Source organism: Rana temporaria, chromosome 4 (assembly GCF_905171775.1).
Source record: "Rana temporaria chromosome 4, aRanTem1.1, whole genome shotgun sequence".
Classification (NCBI taxonomy): domain Eukaryota; kingdom Metazoa; phylum Chordata; class Amphibia; order Anura; family Ranidae; genus Rana; species Rana temporaria.
The window spans coordinates 61,007,890-61,027,387 of NC_053492.1; the positions used below are offsets into that span (position 1 = coordinate 61,007,890).

A 19,498-nucleotide genomic window follows, 5' to 3' on the forward strand; every position below is an offset into this window, starting at 1 on the left:
GAAATTTCGAATATTGACAAATTCGAAAATCGAAAAATTCGAATTTTTAGAATTTTTCACTTTTCCAATTTCGAATTTTTCAGAAATTTCAGAATTTTTCAGAAAATTCAGAAATTTCGACATTTTTCAATTTTCGATTTTTTCAATTTTCCGAATTTCGAAAATTGAAAAATTCGAAAAAATCGGAAAAAGAAAAAAATGTTAAATTTTCGAATTTTCGCATTTACGAATTTTCGTATTTACGAATTTCGAAAATTCGAAAATAGAAAAATTCGAAAATCGAAATTTCGAAAATTGAAAAATTCGAAAATCGAAATTTCGAATATTGATAAATTCGAAAATCGAAAATCGAAATTTCGAATATTGACAAATTCGAAAATCGAAATTTCGAAAATTGAAAAATTGGAAATTCAAAAATTGAAAAATTCGAAAACTGAAAAATTCGAAAAATTAAAACATTTGAAATTTCGAAAATTCGAAATTTCGAAAATTGAAAAATTCGAAATTTCGAAAATTGAAAAATTCGAAATGTCAAAAATTGAAAAATTCTAAATTCGAAAATTCGAAATTTCTAAAATTCGTAAATTTACGAATTTCCGAAACTTTTTTTTTCGATTCATTCGTTTTTTACGTTTCATTCGTTTTTTTCGTTTCATTCGTTTTTTTCCGTTTTTGCTTTTCGGAAATTTCGAAAAATATTTTTTTCGGAATTTACGAATTTCCGAAAAATATAAAAAACGAATGAAACAAAAACGGAAACAAATAATTTTTCGAATGTCCCGAATTTACGAAAAAAAAAAAACGAAAATAACATAAAGGAAAAAAACGATTTTTTTGGCAGTGCACATGTCTAGAGGAGACCAAATACTTAATTTATTTGCAAATTATGGTGGAAAATATTTCCAAATCAGGATTTGTCTGGATTTGTTTCCACATTTTGTCTCTCATAGTTGAGGTATACCTATGATGACAATTACAGGCCTCTCTCATCTTTTTAAGAGGGAGAACTTGCACAATTGGTGGCTGACTAAATCATTTTTTTTGCCCCACTGTAATATATTAGGGCTAATGGAGCTAGAGCTATATTATATAAGGGCTAATAAGGCTAGGGCTATATTATATTATGATAATAATGTCACAAAAATCTTGAGCAAACAGCACTTGCTGGTAACAAGTGATATCAGACACAAGTTGTTACGTACCTGGGTGTGAGCCTGATGCATGGAGGGAGACTTCCCATACAACCCCGGCTCGGAGATCACTGGAATGGGGACAGTGGTGGTAAGAACGCGGTGGGGTACAGGTGCCTGTTCTGATTGTTGCTGCTGGTGAGGTGGGAACCAAGAGACAGGAAGCAGATGATGCAGGTTTGCAGACTAGTGGATGCAGGTCAGCAGCGCCGTGGATGCAGGTCAGCAGAGGCGTGGATGCAGGTCGGCAGCGCAACAGGTGCAATTGAGCGGAGTCAGGCAGGCCGGGTCATACACTTGGAGTCATAGCAAAAGCAATAGGCAGGAGAGTAGTTAGAGTCCAGGCCGGGTCTTGGCAACGGGTAATCAGGCAGGGAACAGAGCAAGGTCAACAAGCCGGAGTCAGGATTGGAGCAGGAAGCAAGGTCAGGAAGCCGGGTCATACACTTGGAACAGAATGCTACAATAGCAACAGTAGCTCAGGGAACAGATGCAGATCAAGCCGCGAGGTGCAGCATCCCCACAGTGTCTTTTATAGGCTGCTGGGCACCAAAGGTGCGTCTAATGCACGCGCAACGGATGTTCAGGTGCGTGTACGGTACGTGGTTGACGCAAACGCGCAGGAGCGCTTAACGGCTGCATAGCTGCGTGCAAGGTCCGTGGTTGGCGCATGCGCGTAGGCGTGCGCCGAGGGGAGCGAACAGTACGTCCCTGACACAAGTTATATCAGACTCTTATAAATAAGCAATAAATATCACTTGTTACCAGCAAGCGCTGTTTGAACTCAGGAATCTAGATTTTGTGTGACATTATTATCAATTACTAATGACTGTATTTGAAACAGCTGCTGCAATTAACACTTTAGTGTTTACTTATCATTTTAATCCTGTATTATATTATAGCTATTATTATTATATTGGGAATAATTCTGGAAGAAAGCCCTGATAAGTGCTGGCAGCTTGGGTTGCTGGCTACTTTTTCTTCTATTCCTTTACGCTGATCTGAAGCCTAGTGAGCCCTATACATACATATCAAAGGTAATATTGATACTTACAGTTTGTAATGCTGTGCATTTTAGGTAAAACAACAACAACAACAAAAAACTGTAATTGTTCTGTGACTTTATTTGCATTTAAAAAAAAAAAAATAATGAAATAGTTCTGTGTCTTTATTTGCATATTTATAACAATGTCCTAAGAAAAAATGCTGAAGGCAACAATAAACTTGACGTATTATAATATTAATAGATACGAGTACAGCATGTATTATGACAGTTGTATGTGTGGGTAATGGAAAAAAAATAATTTATACAGGACATGTACAATGAACATCCAAAGTGTTTTCCCATTCAAACTTTATAAACATGAAACAGAGTAAAGTTATGTAGGATATAGACAAAGAATAATTTAAATAAACAGTCATTCCAGATCTGTCCTAGGCTGTATGAAGGTTTATTGCATTAACATGCACACAGCTCTTGTCACAGATATATATTTATAGAGCAATCAATAGCGTAAAAAGACTTTGAATTTGGACATGGTATATGATTGCTGTAAAGAAAAGAACACACATATAGGGGTTAATTTACTAAAAGGAATTTGAAAGGGAATTTCACTAAGCTTCATGAATGAGGCAAAGCTCTGCTGACTTCCGTTACCCAATCATATGCAAGCAAAAATACTTAACATTTTCTATACATATTTTGAAACGTTTATTATTCAATCCTGCAGTCAGTTTGGATCTGCCGATTTTACACATTTATGCACTGGACACTTTATGCATGTTTTGTATTCACATCACTGTGTTCTAATCAATCTTAATTGCAGATATACTTTTACTGCTATTTTTTGCACTTCATAAAAATATTTTTTATATATTATTTTAATTTTTGCTATCTATGCACAATTATCGGACAGTTTTTTTGTATTTTTTGCAAAGACTGGGGTTCACTTGAATATTTTTCATATTTTGTATTTTTGCACTATGCACTCTTGCAGCACTCTCATGCAGCATTTTTACATTTATTTCATATTTATTTTCCTATGAACGTTTTGTCATAGTGATCATGTCTATGTTATTTATATAGATATTGTTCTATACATGTGATTGGGTATTCTTTCAATGGGATTTTTCACCACATTTACTAAGCAAAGGAAAAATTCACGTGCAAAGAGAACAGCTTATTTGACATTAGTAAATCAACCCGATACAATACAAAGGGGCCACTTTTGGACAGGATGCATCATCTAGTCCAGTGGTCTCCAAACTGTGGCCCAGGGGCTGGATTGCGGCCCTTTGCGTTAATTTATCCGGCCCTTGGGGCACTCATTTTTTCTCCCACTGATATGAGACCGTATTCTGCCAACTGACATCAACAATGGGGCATAATTTCTCCGACTGACACCAACAATTGGGCACTATTATTCCCAATGATACCAGCTATGGGGCACTGTTCGTCTCCCTAATACCAAATATGGTGATGTTTACTCCCATTGGAAAAATGTCCACTCCCGCTGGCTACAGTCTGGCCCTCCTAAAGTCTGAAGGATAATAAACTGGCCCCTTGTTTTGAAAGTTTGGAGACCCCAAATCTAGACATTACATCTCCTGAGTAGCTCAAAGCTAATGCCACCTTTATTCCCTGATGGCAGGGAAGCAGGGAATCCATCAACTTTCACAAAATATCAATCACTGAATATAGTCAAATGGGGACTACAAGCACTCTACTGTGAATGTCTAAAGAAGGTTGCAAAAAAGCATGATCATTTCTCTTAGAGCAAATATGGATTTTCAAAAGCCTTTAGTATAGGGCAGTTCTCAATACATCTTTAGTGCATAATGCCTGGGTCTACAACATAAGCCCATTGTCACACTTTCTAGGAACTAGAGAAAATTGGTGGGCTTTGTGGCTGCAACAGTTTATCCTTTTTGCTGAAGTAAAGCAGCAACTCATGGGGACTAGGGATGAGCTTCGTATTCGAGTCAAACTCATGTTCGACTCGAACATCGTATGTTCGATCGTTCGTCGAAATACGAACAAAACGGTTCGTTCGCACCAAATTCGAGTTACGTTTCACAGACCATAATTCACTGCAGCATCGCTGGCTGATGATTGGCCAAGCATGCACTATGACCTTAGAGGGGTTTATATCCAGAGGCATGGAAAAGTAAATAAATATTATGAAATAGATTCTGACTCAAGTCGCTCCAACTTAGAAAAAGGTTCCTGCACCTTTTGGGGGCGATTTGCATTGATTTCTATTACAGAAGTAGTTTCCAAGCTGTGCCGAAGTCACACTGTATGGGGCGGCTTCAGAGTCGGATGACTTTGATGCCACCCCAGTGTGAACCAAATCTTACCCTCTCTTTCCTTAGAGAAATTATCATATTTGTCTTTGTTGTAAGAAAGAAAAATGTGATTAACTACTTGGGACCCGCGCTATAGTCAATTGACGGCTACAGCGCGGATCCCAAAATCCAAGTGGACGTCAATTGACGTCCGCCCCTTTGGGCGGTCCCCGCGCGCGCTCCAGAGCGCGCAGCGGGGAAAATCTGTGTTGGCCGTGTCCCTTGGACACAGCCAATTACAGATCGCCGCGAACGGCCAATCAGAGTGGCCGTTTGCGATGCGATCTGTGCGGCCAATGAGAGATGATCTCATATGTAAACATATGACATCATCTCTCATTGCCGTTTTACACATTGACAGCGGTGCTGTCTCTGGAGAGGAGACCGATTTGTGTCTCTTGTACATAGGGACACAGATCGGTCACCCCCCCCCCCAGTCACCCCCTCCCCCCACACAGTTAGAACACTATATAGGAAACATATTTAACCCCTTCCTCACCCCCTAGTGTTAACCCCTTCAATGCCAGTCACATTTATACAGTAATTAGTGCATATTTATAGCACTGATCGCAGTATAAATGTGAATGGCGCCAAAAATGTGTCCGATGTGTCCGTCATAACGTTGCAGTCCCAATAAAAATCGCAGATCGCCGCCATTACTAGTAAAAAAAATAATAATAAAAAATAATAATTCTGTCCCCTATTTTGTAAGCGCTATAACTTTTGCGCAAACCAGTCGCTTATTGCGATTTTTTTATTTTTTTTACCAAAGATATGTAGAAGAATACGTATCGGCCTAAACTGAGAAAAAAAATGTGTTGTTTTTTTTTTAAATTGGGATATTTATTATAGCAAGAAGTAAAAAATATTGTATTTTTTTCAAAATTGTCGCACTTTTTTGTTTATAGCGCAAAAAATAAAAACCGCACAGGCGATCAAATACCACCCAAAGAAATCTCTACTTGTGGGGAAAAAAGTACGTCAATTTTGTTTTGGAGCCACGTCGCACGACCGCGCAATTGTTAGTTAAAGCGACGCAGTGCCAAAAGCTGAAATTTCACCTGGGCAGGAGGGGGGTATATGTGCCCAGTAAGCAAGTGGTTAATGAAGGAAAATCTTAAGCAAAAAAAAAAAATCTCTCCACAGAAATCAGCAATGTTGAAATGTCGTTCAAGCTGGCCAAGTGGAACAGGTTTAACAGTGGCAACTGGTGCTCATTTTTTTTTTTGGGGGGGTGGGGGGGGGGGGATCGCAAACAAACTGAAAAAAATAAATAAAAATAAAAAGCATCAATTGCAGTCTCACCGCTCCATCAAATGCAGCCACTTTGCCTATCAAATGAAGCCACTGTGAACCCCCCCCTCCCGCTCGCTCGCTTGCTGTCTGAACGGCACTTACCCCATCTTGGTGGCGGGTCAGGTAGCAGGTGACAGCGGCGAGCTGTGGGATGGGCAGCGGGTCAGGCAGAGGTGAGCTATGTCCTCCATGCATTCCTTCTTCCTGCTAGGCGTGCAATAGGAGCGCCTGTCATTTCAGCCAATCAGGTTTCGGGGTATCAGACCCGCATTTCCTGATTGGCGAAGAGGCGATTCAGTGTTAGAAACGTGAATATTTATTTGCTTTTCTAACTAACCTGGGTGGGCTCCGAGCGCAATGCTCTTCGCTCCCAGTCCACCCTATTTTGAAGCCTATTAGAGCCTATGGCTCTAATAAGGTGCTTAAAGCGGTTGTAAACCCCCATCTACTATCTTCAGTATTAATAGTTTCCTAAAGACAGTGTCCCGCTGCATCCACCGATCGTTATGTAATCAATGCAATTATTATTATTGCGGTTTACTCCTTACTTTTGTCCTTGGGCTTCCTTGTACTAAGCCAGCGCCATTCTTCTTTTGGTCTTCCGCTTCTGCTGCTGTAAAAACTTCCGCCCACAGTTGATGATGATTGCTGTAATCCCGCGTGTGCGCACTACGGCAAATATTCAAGCCTCTTCTTCGTTTCCGGTTACTATGGAAACGAAGAGAAGCTCTGCACAGCGTACAAGGTATAAAGGTAAACATCCATGAGCCTCTTGGGGGGGAGGAAATTTCACTGAAAAATATCGCGCGATGTCGGGGCTGAAGTCAACAGCAGGAAATGACGCAGCCCCGACATAAACAGAGCTATTGACCGGCAGGGTCTCGGCTGGCCGGATTTACGATCGGACGGCGCATGCGCGGAGTGACGTCACCATTCGGGATATCGGCGAAATCAGGAGAAGGAAGCAGGTAGGAAAAAAAAAAAAAGACAGGGACGAATTGGGGATATTAGAATGCCTCTAGAAATAGAAACAAGAAATTTTAGGTTTACAACCACTTTAAAAAAACACCCCCGCTACTGTAATTCAGGCACCTGGCGTCCTAAAGGGGTCTGGACGCCTGAATAGGGGGTGGCTACGGCGGCCATGGATAGATTCATGCAATGCATGAATGTGTCCATTATTCATATAGGGGGGTGGCACCACTGAGGTTCAACCCCCTAATGCATTGTGCCTAGCTTCTCATCTGATTTTCTTATTTATTTACTATCTTAGATTTTAAGGTCTTTGTTTAGCAATAAGATTGGGCGATAGTGAGATATGAACCCAAAAATAATTACATGAAAATGTAACAGCCTCTAAAAGGAAATTATAGGCTTGAAGTGTGGGAATTGCAGGCCTCCCCTCACCCATGTGGACAATTTAGGATGTGATTGGGCCAAGAAGGCCTCGATTGGTTCCCAATGCACCCCTTCTCGATTCTCGATGCAATTAGCAATATCTAGAGATTTTTGTAATTTCACCCCTTTAACTGCTTGCCGACCAGCCGCCGCAGTTATACGGCGGCAGGTCGGCTCTGCTGGGCGAGATCACGTAGGTATACGTCATCTCGACATTCATCCAACAGGGGCACGCCAGAGGCGCGAGTGCGCGCCCCCCGCTCGCCACCGACGCGCGTGCCCGATCACCGCTGGGCACCCGCCATCACTCGTTACAGAGAGAGAACCGGGAGCTGTGTGTGTAAACACAGCTCCCGGTCCTGTCAGGGGGAGAAATGACCTATCGTCTGTTCATACAATGTATGAACAGCGATCTGTCATTTCCCCGTGTTAGTCCCACCCCCCCTTCAGTTAGCGCACACCCAGGGAACATAATTAACCCCTTCCTCGCCCCCTAGTGTTAACCCCTTCTCTGCCAGTGGCATTTTTATAGTAATCAATGCATTTTTATAGCACTGATCGCTATAAAAATGCCAATGGTCCCAAAAATGTGCCAAAGGTGTCAGAAGTGTCTGCCATAATGTTGCAGTACCAATACAAATTGCTGATCGCCGCCATTACTAGTAAAACAAAAAAATTAATAGAAATGCCATAAAACTATCCCCTATTTTGTAAACGCTATAACTTTTGCGCAAACCAGTCAATAAAAGCTTATTGCGATTTTTTTTTACGAAAAATATGTAGAACAATACGTATCGGCCTAAACTGAGGAACAAAAAAAGTTTTTTTATATTATTTTGGGGGATATTTATTATAGCAAAAAGTAAAAAATATTCATTTTTTTCAAAATTGTCGCTCTATTTTTGTTTATAGCGCAAAAACTAAAAACCGCAGAGGTGATCAAATACCACCAAAAGAAAGCTCTATTTGTGGGAAAAAAGGACGCCAATATTGTTTGGGAGCCACATCGCACGACCACGCAATTGTCAGTTAAAGCGACGCAGTGCCGAATCGCAAAAAGTGGCCCGGTCATTGACCAGCAATATGGTCCGGGGCTTAAGTGGTTAAGCGAAAGCATATAAGGAATATAACACAGAGATAAGGTCTCCCCCCAAAAACCTTGCCAATGGTCAGCCCACTTTGCTCAAATTCATGATAGAATCGCCTAGTATAGAATTATTTAGATTTTGCTTTGTCCATCAACAAAGCCTGAAATGTACTTCTCGCAATTCAGAAACCAACAACAGCCTAAGCGGCCAGAGATTGTTTGTGCAATGTTTTCAATGTTTTCCCTGGTTTAACAGGGAAGACAGTGCAGTCTGTCTTTCCTGCTTCGCACATGCATCCAGCTTAAAGGATCACTAAAGAGAATTTTTTTTTTAAATAACAAACATGTTATAATTACCTCCACTGTGCAGCTCGTTTTGCACAGAGTGGCCCTGAACCTGGTCTTCTGGGGTCCCTCTGTAGCTGTCTCGGCTCCCCCCCGCAAGAACTTTTCACCTTCATGCGACCATCAGTCAGCTTCATTGGTTAACCAATGACAACGGTCCTTCAGACCGTTGTCATCTGGCTAACCTATCGTGTGTACGAGGCCTTAGTGTTTGACGAATTTCCCCACAAATCACTATCACTCAATTCTGCAAGTGATTCTAATTTATTATCTCTGTTTTCTAGCTGCTCTAAAACCACTTTTGACATAAAGGGACACTTTTTGGTTGCTATGGACAATCTCCAGTTTCCAGGCTGAAAGAACAGTTTTTATAATATAAAACTGCATGCAGGACACTGGACAGACTACTAGGGACAAGGGGGATGTGTAATTATTATACTGTATCGCTGTGTTTTTACTTTTTTGAATTTGCGCCGAAATCCACCCCTGTGCGTCGCACCGCTCGGGAACGGAGCTAGGCGGCACTCGGCAGTCACCAGTGTGTGAATCGAGCGAGATGACAGCTCGCACACACAGCAGGGACACATCGCAGGATCCAGGGACAAGGTAAGTAACTTCCCCTGTGTCCTGCAATGCGATCCCGAGTCTGGCTCAGGGTTACCACTTTTGGTATGTAAAATTCACCCCGAGCCAGACTCGGGAATACCGCGTACCTTTACAACTCCTTTAATCATTGTGCCCCAAATTGAGCATGTGTGCTTCCCACAGAACTTTTTTTAGTCTTGCTTCCTTGTATCTTTATGTCATAGTGACAACATACTTCCCCATTCCTTGAATGGGTGTCACAGAGAAGGAAGAAAGGAAAATCCACCCCAAGGTCTCACAGAGAGAAATAAAACCCTGACAGAAATGTTAAATCTTTACCACAGTCTACAGTAGCCCTACAGATTCTTCTTTTAGTTCGAGTCCATCTTGGCCATTAAGTTATTTTTTTAATTTCTGACCAGACACAGACATACACATTTATCTTGTGTCCAAAACAATGTTATAAAAACGTTGGCAGTTTAACTGTGAAATATCTTGTTCACCGAAAGTCACATAATATATTCTATAATTGGAGCAAAGTATATTTATGTGGGAAACATCCACAAACTGGACAACTGTAAAAGCGACCAAGTCAAGTTAAGGTAATGGCCAGTGCAATGCCATAGTAAACATGAGTAGGAGCTTGCATATCAGTTTAGTTATAATGTGTGGTATGCCTATGGTTGACAGCCTGGCCCCCTCCCAGTTCCATTCTTTATGTGCACCATTCTCAACCTATCACTGTGCTGGGTCACCTATTTGTCCAGTAGTTTAGCACAAAAGATGGAAGCTACAGGCCAAAGGTTGATAGCAAAGCATTGTTGAATTTAGGGCTCCTGTGGTGTTTAGTAGCAAAAGTAAACTGAAGTGCAGACACCTAGCAGTGCCTGGTGTGGCAGAGCACTGGCTCTTTTTTGAAAGAACTGTGCAATCTCTGTCCAAAAAAATACCAACAGAGGGCACAGGATTAGTCACAAATATTGTTAAAGTTGTGGTCTATGTACAGCTAATCTTTTACCAATTACTTACTTACCATGCCCTGTAATGTGTCTTTGTGTGGAGGTAGTCCTCTTGGTAGAGCTGCCCCCAATGACTGGTGATCCGATGACTGGTAGGATAGAGCAGCAGGAGAGATCGAGGAAGAATGGATGAAGCAGAAACAGGTGATCCTTTCAATTCAGGTCCTCAGATAGAGCCTTTTCTCCAATAAGGAAAACAGTGAGCAGGGCAATAGTTACATCACTAAATGTCACTTCAAATCTCCTACAACTAGCATTGGGAGTGAGTGAGGGAATAACTTGTATAGCCCTACAAATGCAAACTGAATCGCCTCGAGGCGATTGGCATCCATTTTCCTTCTATTTGTCCTTCAGAATAGGTGGGTCTTGAGTTTTTTTTCTGAAGGCCTGGTGATCAATTTCCATTCGGATGTTAGTCGGTAATGCGTTCCAAAGTCAAGGTCCTTGGACTGCAAATCTTCCATCTCCTTTGGTTTTGTAGCGGGCTTTGGGGATTTGGGGAGAGGTGGCAATGATCACTTTTTTCAATGCCACCTGCTAACTACACACAACCTGTTTATCCAAATACGCTTGGTCTTACATTACACTCAGCAACATTACCTGTTGCGTTCTGGGAATAGATTGCCCCTTTACCAGAGCAAACTAGCCCATTTTAGGCCATGACCACTGCTAGGAGCAGGTTACACAACAATTTAGATAGTCTTCCATGTCTATGACCTAATCCTAAAAGGGACTTGGACTCCTGACATTCTAAAATGTTACTAAAAATGGGCATGACTTGGACAAAATGGATTGAAATGTTTTTGGTAATTGTATTGAGTTTTGGCAATGCATCAGTTAACTTGACAATAAAAAACAATCATCTTGCTTTAACTTTAACAATAACTCTGACTACATTTTCTAATTCACATCAGGTTTGTGAATTTGGAACATGCATAATTACATATTCCTAGTTCTCTGCTGCAAGACTAACATTTTTCGAAGAAAGGGTAATTTTCTATTTGGACATATAGGGGGTTATTTACTAAAGGCAAATCCACTTTGCACTACAAAAAATAAAATCAGCAGAGCTGCCCCTTGTTTCAGATCTACCCCTCAGATTTACAATGACTGCACTTCCAAGTGCACTTTCAGTGCAATTTCAGGTGCATTTTGCACTTGTAGTGCATAGTGGATTTGCCTTTCATAAATAACCCCCATAAAGTCATATGGCAGTCATGAATTAAAGTAGCAGCCAGTGGGTGGAATCACAGCGTACAGTTAGGGAACCTGACAATGTGTGTTGGAAGATTATTTGCATAGTTCTTCCAGAGAGAATTTATCCAAGGCAAAGGTGACAGGATAGTTAAGTATAACATCTCTTTTACAAAAAATTTCTGCAACATATTCGCTATAAATATATGGTTAGTGAGGAAAATCTACATCTGCTTTAGGGTTACGTTTTACATGGGGGTAAGTGTTTTCTGGGGCTTACATTTCAGAGTTGTGTTCTTTTTCTGAAGCTGAGAACCTACTGTAGCCATACCTCCCAACTTTTTCAGATGGGTGTGGGGGGACACCAATTAGCAAAATTATCTACGCATAGGACACACACCCTTAAAAGGAGAATTATACAAAAAAAAATTAAAAAGAGATTAGTTAAACCCACAAGTTTTTTTTTTTTTTACAACTCCTATTCCTTTATATTGGCTTTTGACATTTACAAATGCAAAAAATTAGAAATTGGATGTAAGGTTTAGCACTGGGAAGTGGGAAACACTTTTTGGATAGATATATATATTTTGTTATACAACTATATAGATCAGACAAGAATGAGGGACAAATGAGGAGGAAAGAGGGACAGAGGGACTTTGTTCCAAATCAGAGGCAGTCCCTCAAAATCGGTGACTGTGACTGTAGCAATGCGTTGTTGGTGCTAGAAACCAATTTACCAGCTGTGCATGACCGAAGAAAAATTGTAGTGAGAATGACACTGGTCACTGCAAAATGACATTGAACTGGGCATGGCTCCACTACCAAATTATGACTACTCATCTGCACTCTTTATGGAGACTTTTACATTCAGAGAGCATTACTATATACAATGAATTTTAGAAAAAGAGAACAGTATACAGCAAAGGTGTTTTATTGGTTCTGCAACTTAAACAACATACTTGAATTATATCATACAAAAATAAACAAGTGAAACATTGGAACAAAAAGTATAAGAAAACACTGTAGGTGGGCTGACCTTAAAGGGGCTGCCCATTTAAAAGTGATACTTTACATACAGGAGGAGCCCCTGGTTTCCTATAGGTATTGGATACTCCAACAATTTTACATGCCATAATTCCAGAATCTTTTCCTGTCTACCTGGAGATTTGGGCGTTTCCACACACCAGCTCCTCCTATTACGTTCTCTTTAATATAAAGTATATAGAAAGTTTAGGTAATTTTACTCAGAGATGTCAGCTTTAGATCACCTCAACCTGTTTGGGGAAACAGCTCCAATCGCAACCCATAAACATATGAACGATGAAAAACACCATTCTGGCCTACCACTATAGTCCCTGAGAGATATAACAAACTGTTGGGTAACTTTATTGTTTAGCATCTACCAAACATAGAAATATCAGTTTTGGGACACTTCAACCTGTATGAAACAACGGAAATCCCATCATCACCCTCTCCATAAACTCATGAACTATGAAAATCACCATTCCGATTCACCAATGCAGTCTCCAAGAGATAAAAAAAAACAGTTTGGTAGTTTTAGCATCTACCAAACATGGAAATATCAACCTAAACAACTTCTATCCCACCCCCTCAATAAAATCCTAACACATAAAAAAAAACACAATTTTGGCCACCAGCAGACCCATAGTTATGGTATATTCTTGGCTCTACTTTACCTTGTAAGGCCAATTTGTTACTTATTGACCAGCCTTTTATGGATTTTATATTTTTCTTAAAGCAGAGGCCCACCAAAATGTTTTCTTTTTAAAAAAGCCAGCAGCTACAAATACTGCAGCTGCTGACTTTTAAAATATGGACATTTACCTGTCCAGCTCACCCGTGATGTCGGCACCTGACGCGTGTCCCGGTCCTCGGCTGCTGCCGCCATCTTTGCTAAGGGAATCAGGAAATGAAGCCTTGCTGCTTCACTTCCCGGTTCACTACTGTGCACGCCCGAGTCGCGCTGCGCAATCGAAGTGGTCCCTCCTGTCTTCTATCTCCCAGAAGACAGCGGGGGGGACAGGAAGTGGCATAGATTATCCGCAGATTCTGCAGATATCTATGCACGGAAGTGTGTGCAAATACCTGTATTATACAGGTATCTGCACCCCCTCCCCCTGAAAGGTGCCAAATGTGACACCGGAGGGGGGGAGGGTTCCGAAAAGCAGAGGTTCACTTTTTGTGTGAACCTCCGCTTTAACTATTAAAGATTAACTATCTCTTTTGATTAACTTTTCTTTGAGAGTTTAGCTTAGCATTTTGTACTTTTCATTGTATTGCGCTCCAGGCATGTTGTATCACTACACATTGGTGGGATATGAGAAATTGTATTAAGGGTATTATTTAGGGTAACAGAAACTTTATGTATGCAATAGCCCAAAATATATGTTTGGAGAAATTAAACTGAAATTAAAGCTCAGAGCCTACAATAAAATGTTTCACATTTTGGCCTGCTATTTCCTTTCCACCAAGGACACACTAAGATAATTTTTTTGGTAATTATAAGAACATCACGTTGTATATTAGTGTACAACATAACCGGAGAGACTATTTCTTTTCACAGAAGATTTACACATTTTTCTAATTGAATTATGTGTGAAAATATGTGAAAGTTGTGGGAATCTGGCATGAATAAATTGATTTTTTTTTACTCGTTAGTACAATAATGATCCACTCCCCCAAGTTCATCACATTATCTAGCTGCCGTCTTTTATGTGAGCACTGAGTATGAATTTCCAGATGTTTCAGTTGAATCTTGAGTCGAGTAGAGATGGTAGACAGCTGAAACAAAACAAATATTTAAATGTTAGAGCTGACAATATATAATCAAAGAGAGGTCCTTATCGTATGGCAAAATAGCTGTGAGAAGTTCCTTTTCTCAGTGTCTTTGGGCCACATATTGGTTCTGGAGCAGATAAGCCTTCAGTACAAGGGACTTCACTTCCCTGGAAAGTTGGCCTAGGAATCATCTGAGGCTTCACCCCAAGGATGAGCCAAATGTACCTGGGTTTGGTTTGATTTGGGTTTAGTATACATTTTTAAAGTTCAGGTGGCAAATTTAAACCCTATTGAAGTTAAAGGGGTAGGGTGGACATGACTATATTTGGTCGCTCATATCACTGGGGTTGGTGGGTATCATTCAATCATTCATTTTGACTGATGCGCATCTGCATTGCTTCTTTTTTTGCGTTCTTTCCAATGTGTTTATTTTTCTGCGTTGGTGAGTAGGGGTGTGTACCACTTACTCATTCATATGGGGATGTATCTGGGGGACTCATTATGAGAGAACTTCCAGATTCCGACATCACCCCCCTCCTGCACACCACCACCACAACTACCAGGGTCGTGGGGAAGAAACTATTGCCCTCATCAACATGGGCATATGGCCTGGGAAGCCCCAGCCGACAACTGAATGGCCTGGATGGGGATGAGTCATCTGGTGGCTGCTGGCTTACTAACAACCAGCCTGAGGGGAAGATGTTACATTTAGCAGTTGCACTTCCTGCTTCTGAAGGTTTACTGAACATCCAGACAAGAAAAGTTGGATACGAACCTGGGTTCGCATGCAGTCTATTTTCTCCACTTCAGATAGTACTTAATCACAGTGGCATTGCAGAAGGAAAGGAAGGCAAAAGGAACTTAGTTCCTCTATGTTTTCCTGGGTCACAAGGGGGCTGCTATCTGATTGGATGTTGGTGCCTCATGTGACTCTGGTTCCCAGGCTTGGTGCGCACTTCGTGGCTAGAGAAGGAACAGGTCACCGATCTATCAGGGACAGTGCTTAGCATCAGGGAGAGGTTCCTGAGGAGTAGGAAAAGTGCAGGGACACACCATCCTACCTGTAAGCCTCCCCACTTGGTTACAGACCGGCCAGGACATATTTTGCCCCTCGAGACAGACACTATTGGCACCCCCAGAGACCTTCTGCTACTACTCATTGCTGTTACATCCTGTGAGTGCCCCCGTCAGGTTGCCTTCCCGTTGGGCTTGTTGTGTTTTGCTGAACTTCAAATACAATATATTTCTGTTTTCTGCACCTGGAGTGTTTTCTGTCACTGCACCAACCCATTTGCAGCTCTTCCCTACTTCCCACCTCTGTGATCTGATTTGTGAACATTTTTCTTTTAAGGATAACTCAACCCAAGAACAAAAATCTAGTATATTGCAGCCTACCAGTCCTTTGATGTGGTGGGAGTATTAGTTTACTCTTTTTCAGGCTGGGAACATTTGAGCAAGTACAGAAACCTTGTTGCTCTTGCCAGAAATGCATTTTCCATTATAATAGAGATGAACAAAGACAGACATATTTGAAGTCCAACCTGGCCCCCTTCATAGATACAGTGGAGTAGTGAGCATAGCCACCCTAGGACAGGAAGTGTTTTATTTATTTTTTGCAGCATTACCAGGTGGAAATAAATAAAGGAAAAAAAAACCCTAATAAAAATAAATACTAACGCAGGCACCAAACCTAAGGACTAGAAAGCTGCAATATATTATATTTTTGTTTTAGGTATGATTTAAGCGCTTGCCGACCACCCTATAGCACTTTTACTGCTATATATGTGATTTTGCACTTCAGGGTAGCGGGCACATGTGTACACCACCAGCGGGAGCTGATCAGCGGGTCCGGCGGCACCTGCTGATCATTCTGTACACTGTAAACAAGGCAGATCACTCTCTTGTTAAAAAAAAAAACAAGGCAGTTTGCCGTTCTGTGAGTAAGGAAGGCATGGATCCTGTGATCAGTGGCACCATTCAACGCCTTCTCTAGTAAAAACATCTCCCCTACAGTTAGAAAACACAGGCTAGGCACACAGTTATCCCTTTGATTGCATCTGATGTTAACCCCTTCCCTGCCAGCGTCATTAGTACAGTGTCAGTGCATATTTTTAGCATTGCTCACTGTATTTAAATTAAAGCGGACCGCTCACCCCCTCTATTTAATAAATACTTTTCATAAATTTAAATTATTTATTAAAAATAAAATGTAAAATGGGATGAAACTTGGCTGAAAATCTGTACATTTTCCAAACACACCTTTTTTGCCGAAAAATCCTGTGTTGAAGGGGTTCTTCCTTTTCTTTGGCTTTGACGTTCCTGATGAATCTGTAGATGATGTCTGTGAAGGTAAAACAAACAATTTATCAGAAATTGAAAGGCGATTCTGAAGAGAATTCGTGATAAACCAATATTGAAGGGAATTTACTAAGACCCTAACAGCTGTACATGGCAACCAATCAGCTTTTAGCTTTCATCTTTTAATAGCTTAACTGAACAAGCTGAAATTAGAAGCTCATTTGTTTCTATGCACAGCTGCTCCAGATTCTGTCTGCTCCAGTTTTTGTAAATTACCTCCAACGTTTAAATACAAGGGACTTGTGAATTCTTATTTGAATCATCTTGGTCTGTTTTAAATATCTTATCCAGATCTGTGCAGTAATCCAGTGTGAAACGTTGCCTCTGTGTACAAGTTTCATGTAATAAAGACCGCTCACTGCTGCTCCCTCTCTTTTGTGCTGGGTGAGATGTCTTGTTTCCGCCTCCCTCTTGCAGTTTTCCGCAAGCAGCTTGTAGTGGGTGGAGTTGTTGGGCCCCTCCCACATCTCTGCTCTCTATACAGGCTTTGTGTAGCAAATTTTTTTTTGGTTATTAAGGTACACATTTAAATTACATTTTTTGTGTCTTGATTTAAGTGTTAATGTATGAATATGTTCTGTCTAAGAACTGGAGTTGTTTGCTCACAACTATCAATCAGATTTAGGGCAGGTAAATGCTGATTGGTGGCTGGGGGGTAACAGCAATTCCAAATAGGAATTGGTACTTGAGTTGCTAGAGAATAGCATTATTAATAGAGAATTGCAAATAAAAAAAGAGATAAAATGTGTAAAAGTGAGCCAATTTTAAAAAAAAGCGTAAAGAGCCAAACAAAGGCAAAAAAGCAGACAACCCTAATGTGCTTAAATGTTTAATGCAAACAAGGTGACTGGAGTACTCTATCTCTGACTTGGTAGGGGACATGTTAGACCTTGGTAGAGAGACCACTGCTTTCATTTAGAGGACCAAGCATGCTGGCAGAGGACAAGCTTTTCTATTCAGGTTGTAGCTAATTTTAAGAAAACAAACTATACGACTTTGCATTCCTTTTGGAATGTATTTAGCTGATTTAAACTGAAAGTTACATTCAGTTTTAAAATGACTAACAGTGTCACTTTACCCAGTTGCCGACCAGCTGCCGTCATTATACTGCGGCAGGTCAGCTCTCCTGGGCAAATCGTTGTAGGTATACGCCGCACGCGCGCGCACTTATGGGACTCACCACAGTGAGTGATACTGCAGTGCTGGTTTGTCTACGACCACGATGTACTAGGCCACTGGTGCTTGCCAGTTCACCAGAAGATAGAGCTGCACTAGTACTGGCTCTCTGCTCTATACGAGAACCCTGTGATTGTTGCACCTCAAAAACAGAAGAACGGGGTCAGGTATGCCTGACCTTAGCAGGGACCACTACTCCATCGTCAGAGGTATCTGCCAGGGTGCCGCTGCTCTCTACCGGTTAGTATACTGAGCCTGAATCTGACAGTAAAGCCTCGTACACACGATCAGTCCATCCGATGAGAACGGTCCGAAGGTTAACCGATGAAGCTGACTGATGGTCCGTCGTGCCTACACACCATCATTTAAAAAAACGATCGTGTCAGAACGCGGTGACGTTAAACAACGACGTGCTGAAAAAAACGAAGTTCAATGCTTCCAAGCATGCATCAAGTTGATTCTGAGCATGCAAGGGTTTTTAACCAATGCTTTTGCATACTAACGATCGGTTTTGACCTATCGGTTAGGCGTCCAACGGTTCAATTTTAAAGCAAGTTCTCATTTTTTTGACCGAAGGTTAAATAACCTATGGGGCCTACACACGATCGGTTTAGACTGATGAAAACGGTCCTTCAGACCGTTGTCCTCTGGCGATCCTATCGTGTGTACGCGGCCTAAGTCTTCCCCTTTGCGCTCATCTGTCATGCTCAGCAACGTGTAGGCCTCTTCACTAGTGTGTGAAAAATACAGTACAGCGCTCAAAATATTAAGTGAAATACGTTTTTAAGATTAATCCTATATATAACAATGATAGAGAAGAAAATCATCTCACAGTGGCAGTTCATAAAAATAATTCATGTGAAGAAACCAGTGAAAGTAACACAAGAAAACATATGTGAATAAAGAAAAAAGTCCCACTAAATTAAATAAAAAAGGGACATGAGAAAAAATCAATCTTTGCAGAATGAATCAGTCCTTAGGGGGTTAAATCCAAATAAACACCCAAAGAAAGAGATTGCAGAACGGAGAGAACTTCATCCACCAGGAAGACACCCAAAAAGTGGTATTGCAGTCTCCTTACCCTGTCAAATTGACCACCATTACAGTGATCTCAACAAGCCCAAAATTATGGCCCATTGACTTTTAGTGCCCTCTTGCTGATCTGTTTCTGTAGTAAGGACTTACACCTTACACCCAAACTTTTGCAGACACCATTTCTTTGTTTTCTGTAATCTTGAATGTGTAAATGATGGAAATAAAATCTAACTTTTTTTGACATATTATAAGAATGTCTAATCTGAATTTGTTGCCTTTTGGAGATTTTCCCATCTTTTCTTGGCTTCGTTATGCACATTAATACAAATTTTTACCTGGGGTGCCCAAACTTTCGATCCCCACTGTATATTGAGTGTATGGGAAGACCTCATGGCTCCCAGTTGGAGATGGCTCCACACCAAGAGACAGGAGGTCTTCAGGAGTCAGAGAGGCTGTAGGAGACAGCCAGAACGTTGATGACTGCAAGAGGCAGAGCTGTGGGGACGCTAAAGGGAAGCCGTCCACTTTGAGGAGTCCGGTGGTCTGGGTGACACGGATAATGTGCAGAAGTACTGCTACACATACTGCTACAGAGAGCCAGGTGGGCTAGCATTTTCTGTTCTATGTATTTGATGGAGAAGAACCCCTGCGCGGGAAACCTTTGTTTT

General features: G+C 41.1%; 1 protein-coding gene across 1 annotated transcript in view; it reads right to left on the minus strand.

Moving 5' to 3' along the window:
• Positions 1 to 12,377: 12,377 nt before the first annotated feature.
• LOC120936253 (adhesion G protein-coupled receptor F4-like) overlaps positions 12,378 to 19,498 on the minus strand; it is a 330,798-nt gene continuing 323,677 nt past the window's right edge. The window contains exons 16-17 of the mRNA XM_040348471.1: positions 16,521 to 16,602; positions 12,378 to 14,264 (exon numbers count right to left, since the gene is read on the minus strand). Of these exons, the coding sequence (XP_040204405.1) occupies positions 14,194 to 14,264; positions 16,521 to 16,602 (153 nt within the window). The 3' untranslated portion in view covers positions 12,378 to 14,193. The remainder of the gene's footprint in view (positions 14,265 to 16,520; positions 16,603 to 19,498) is intronic.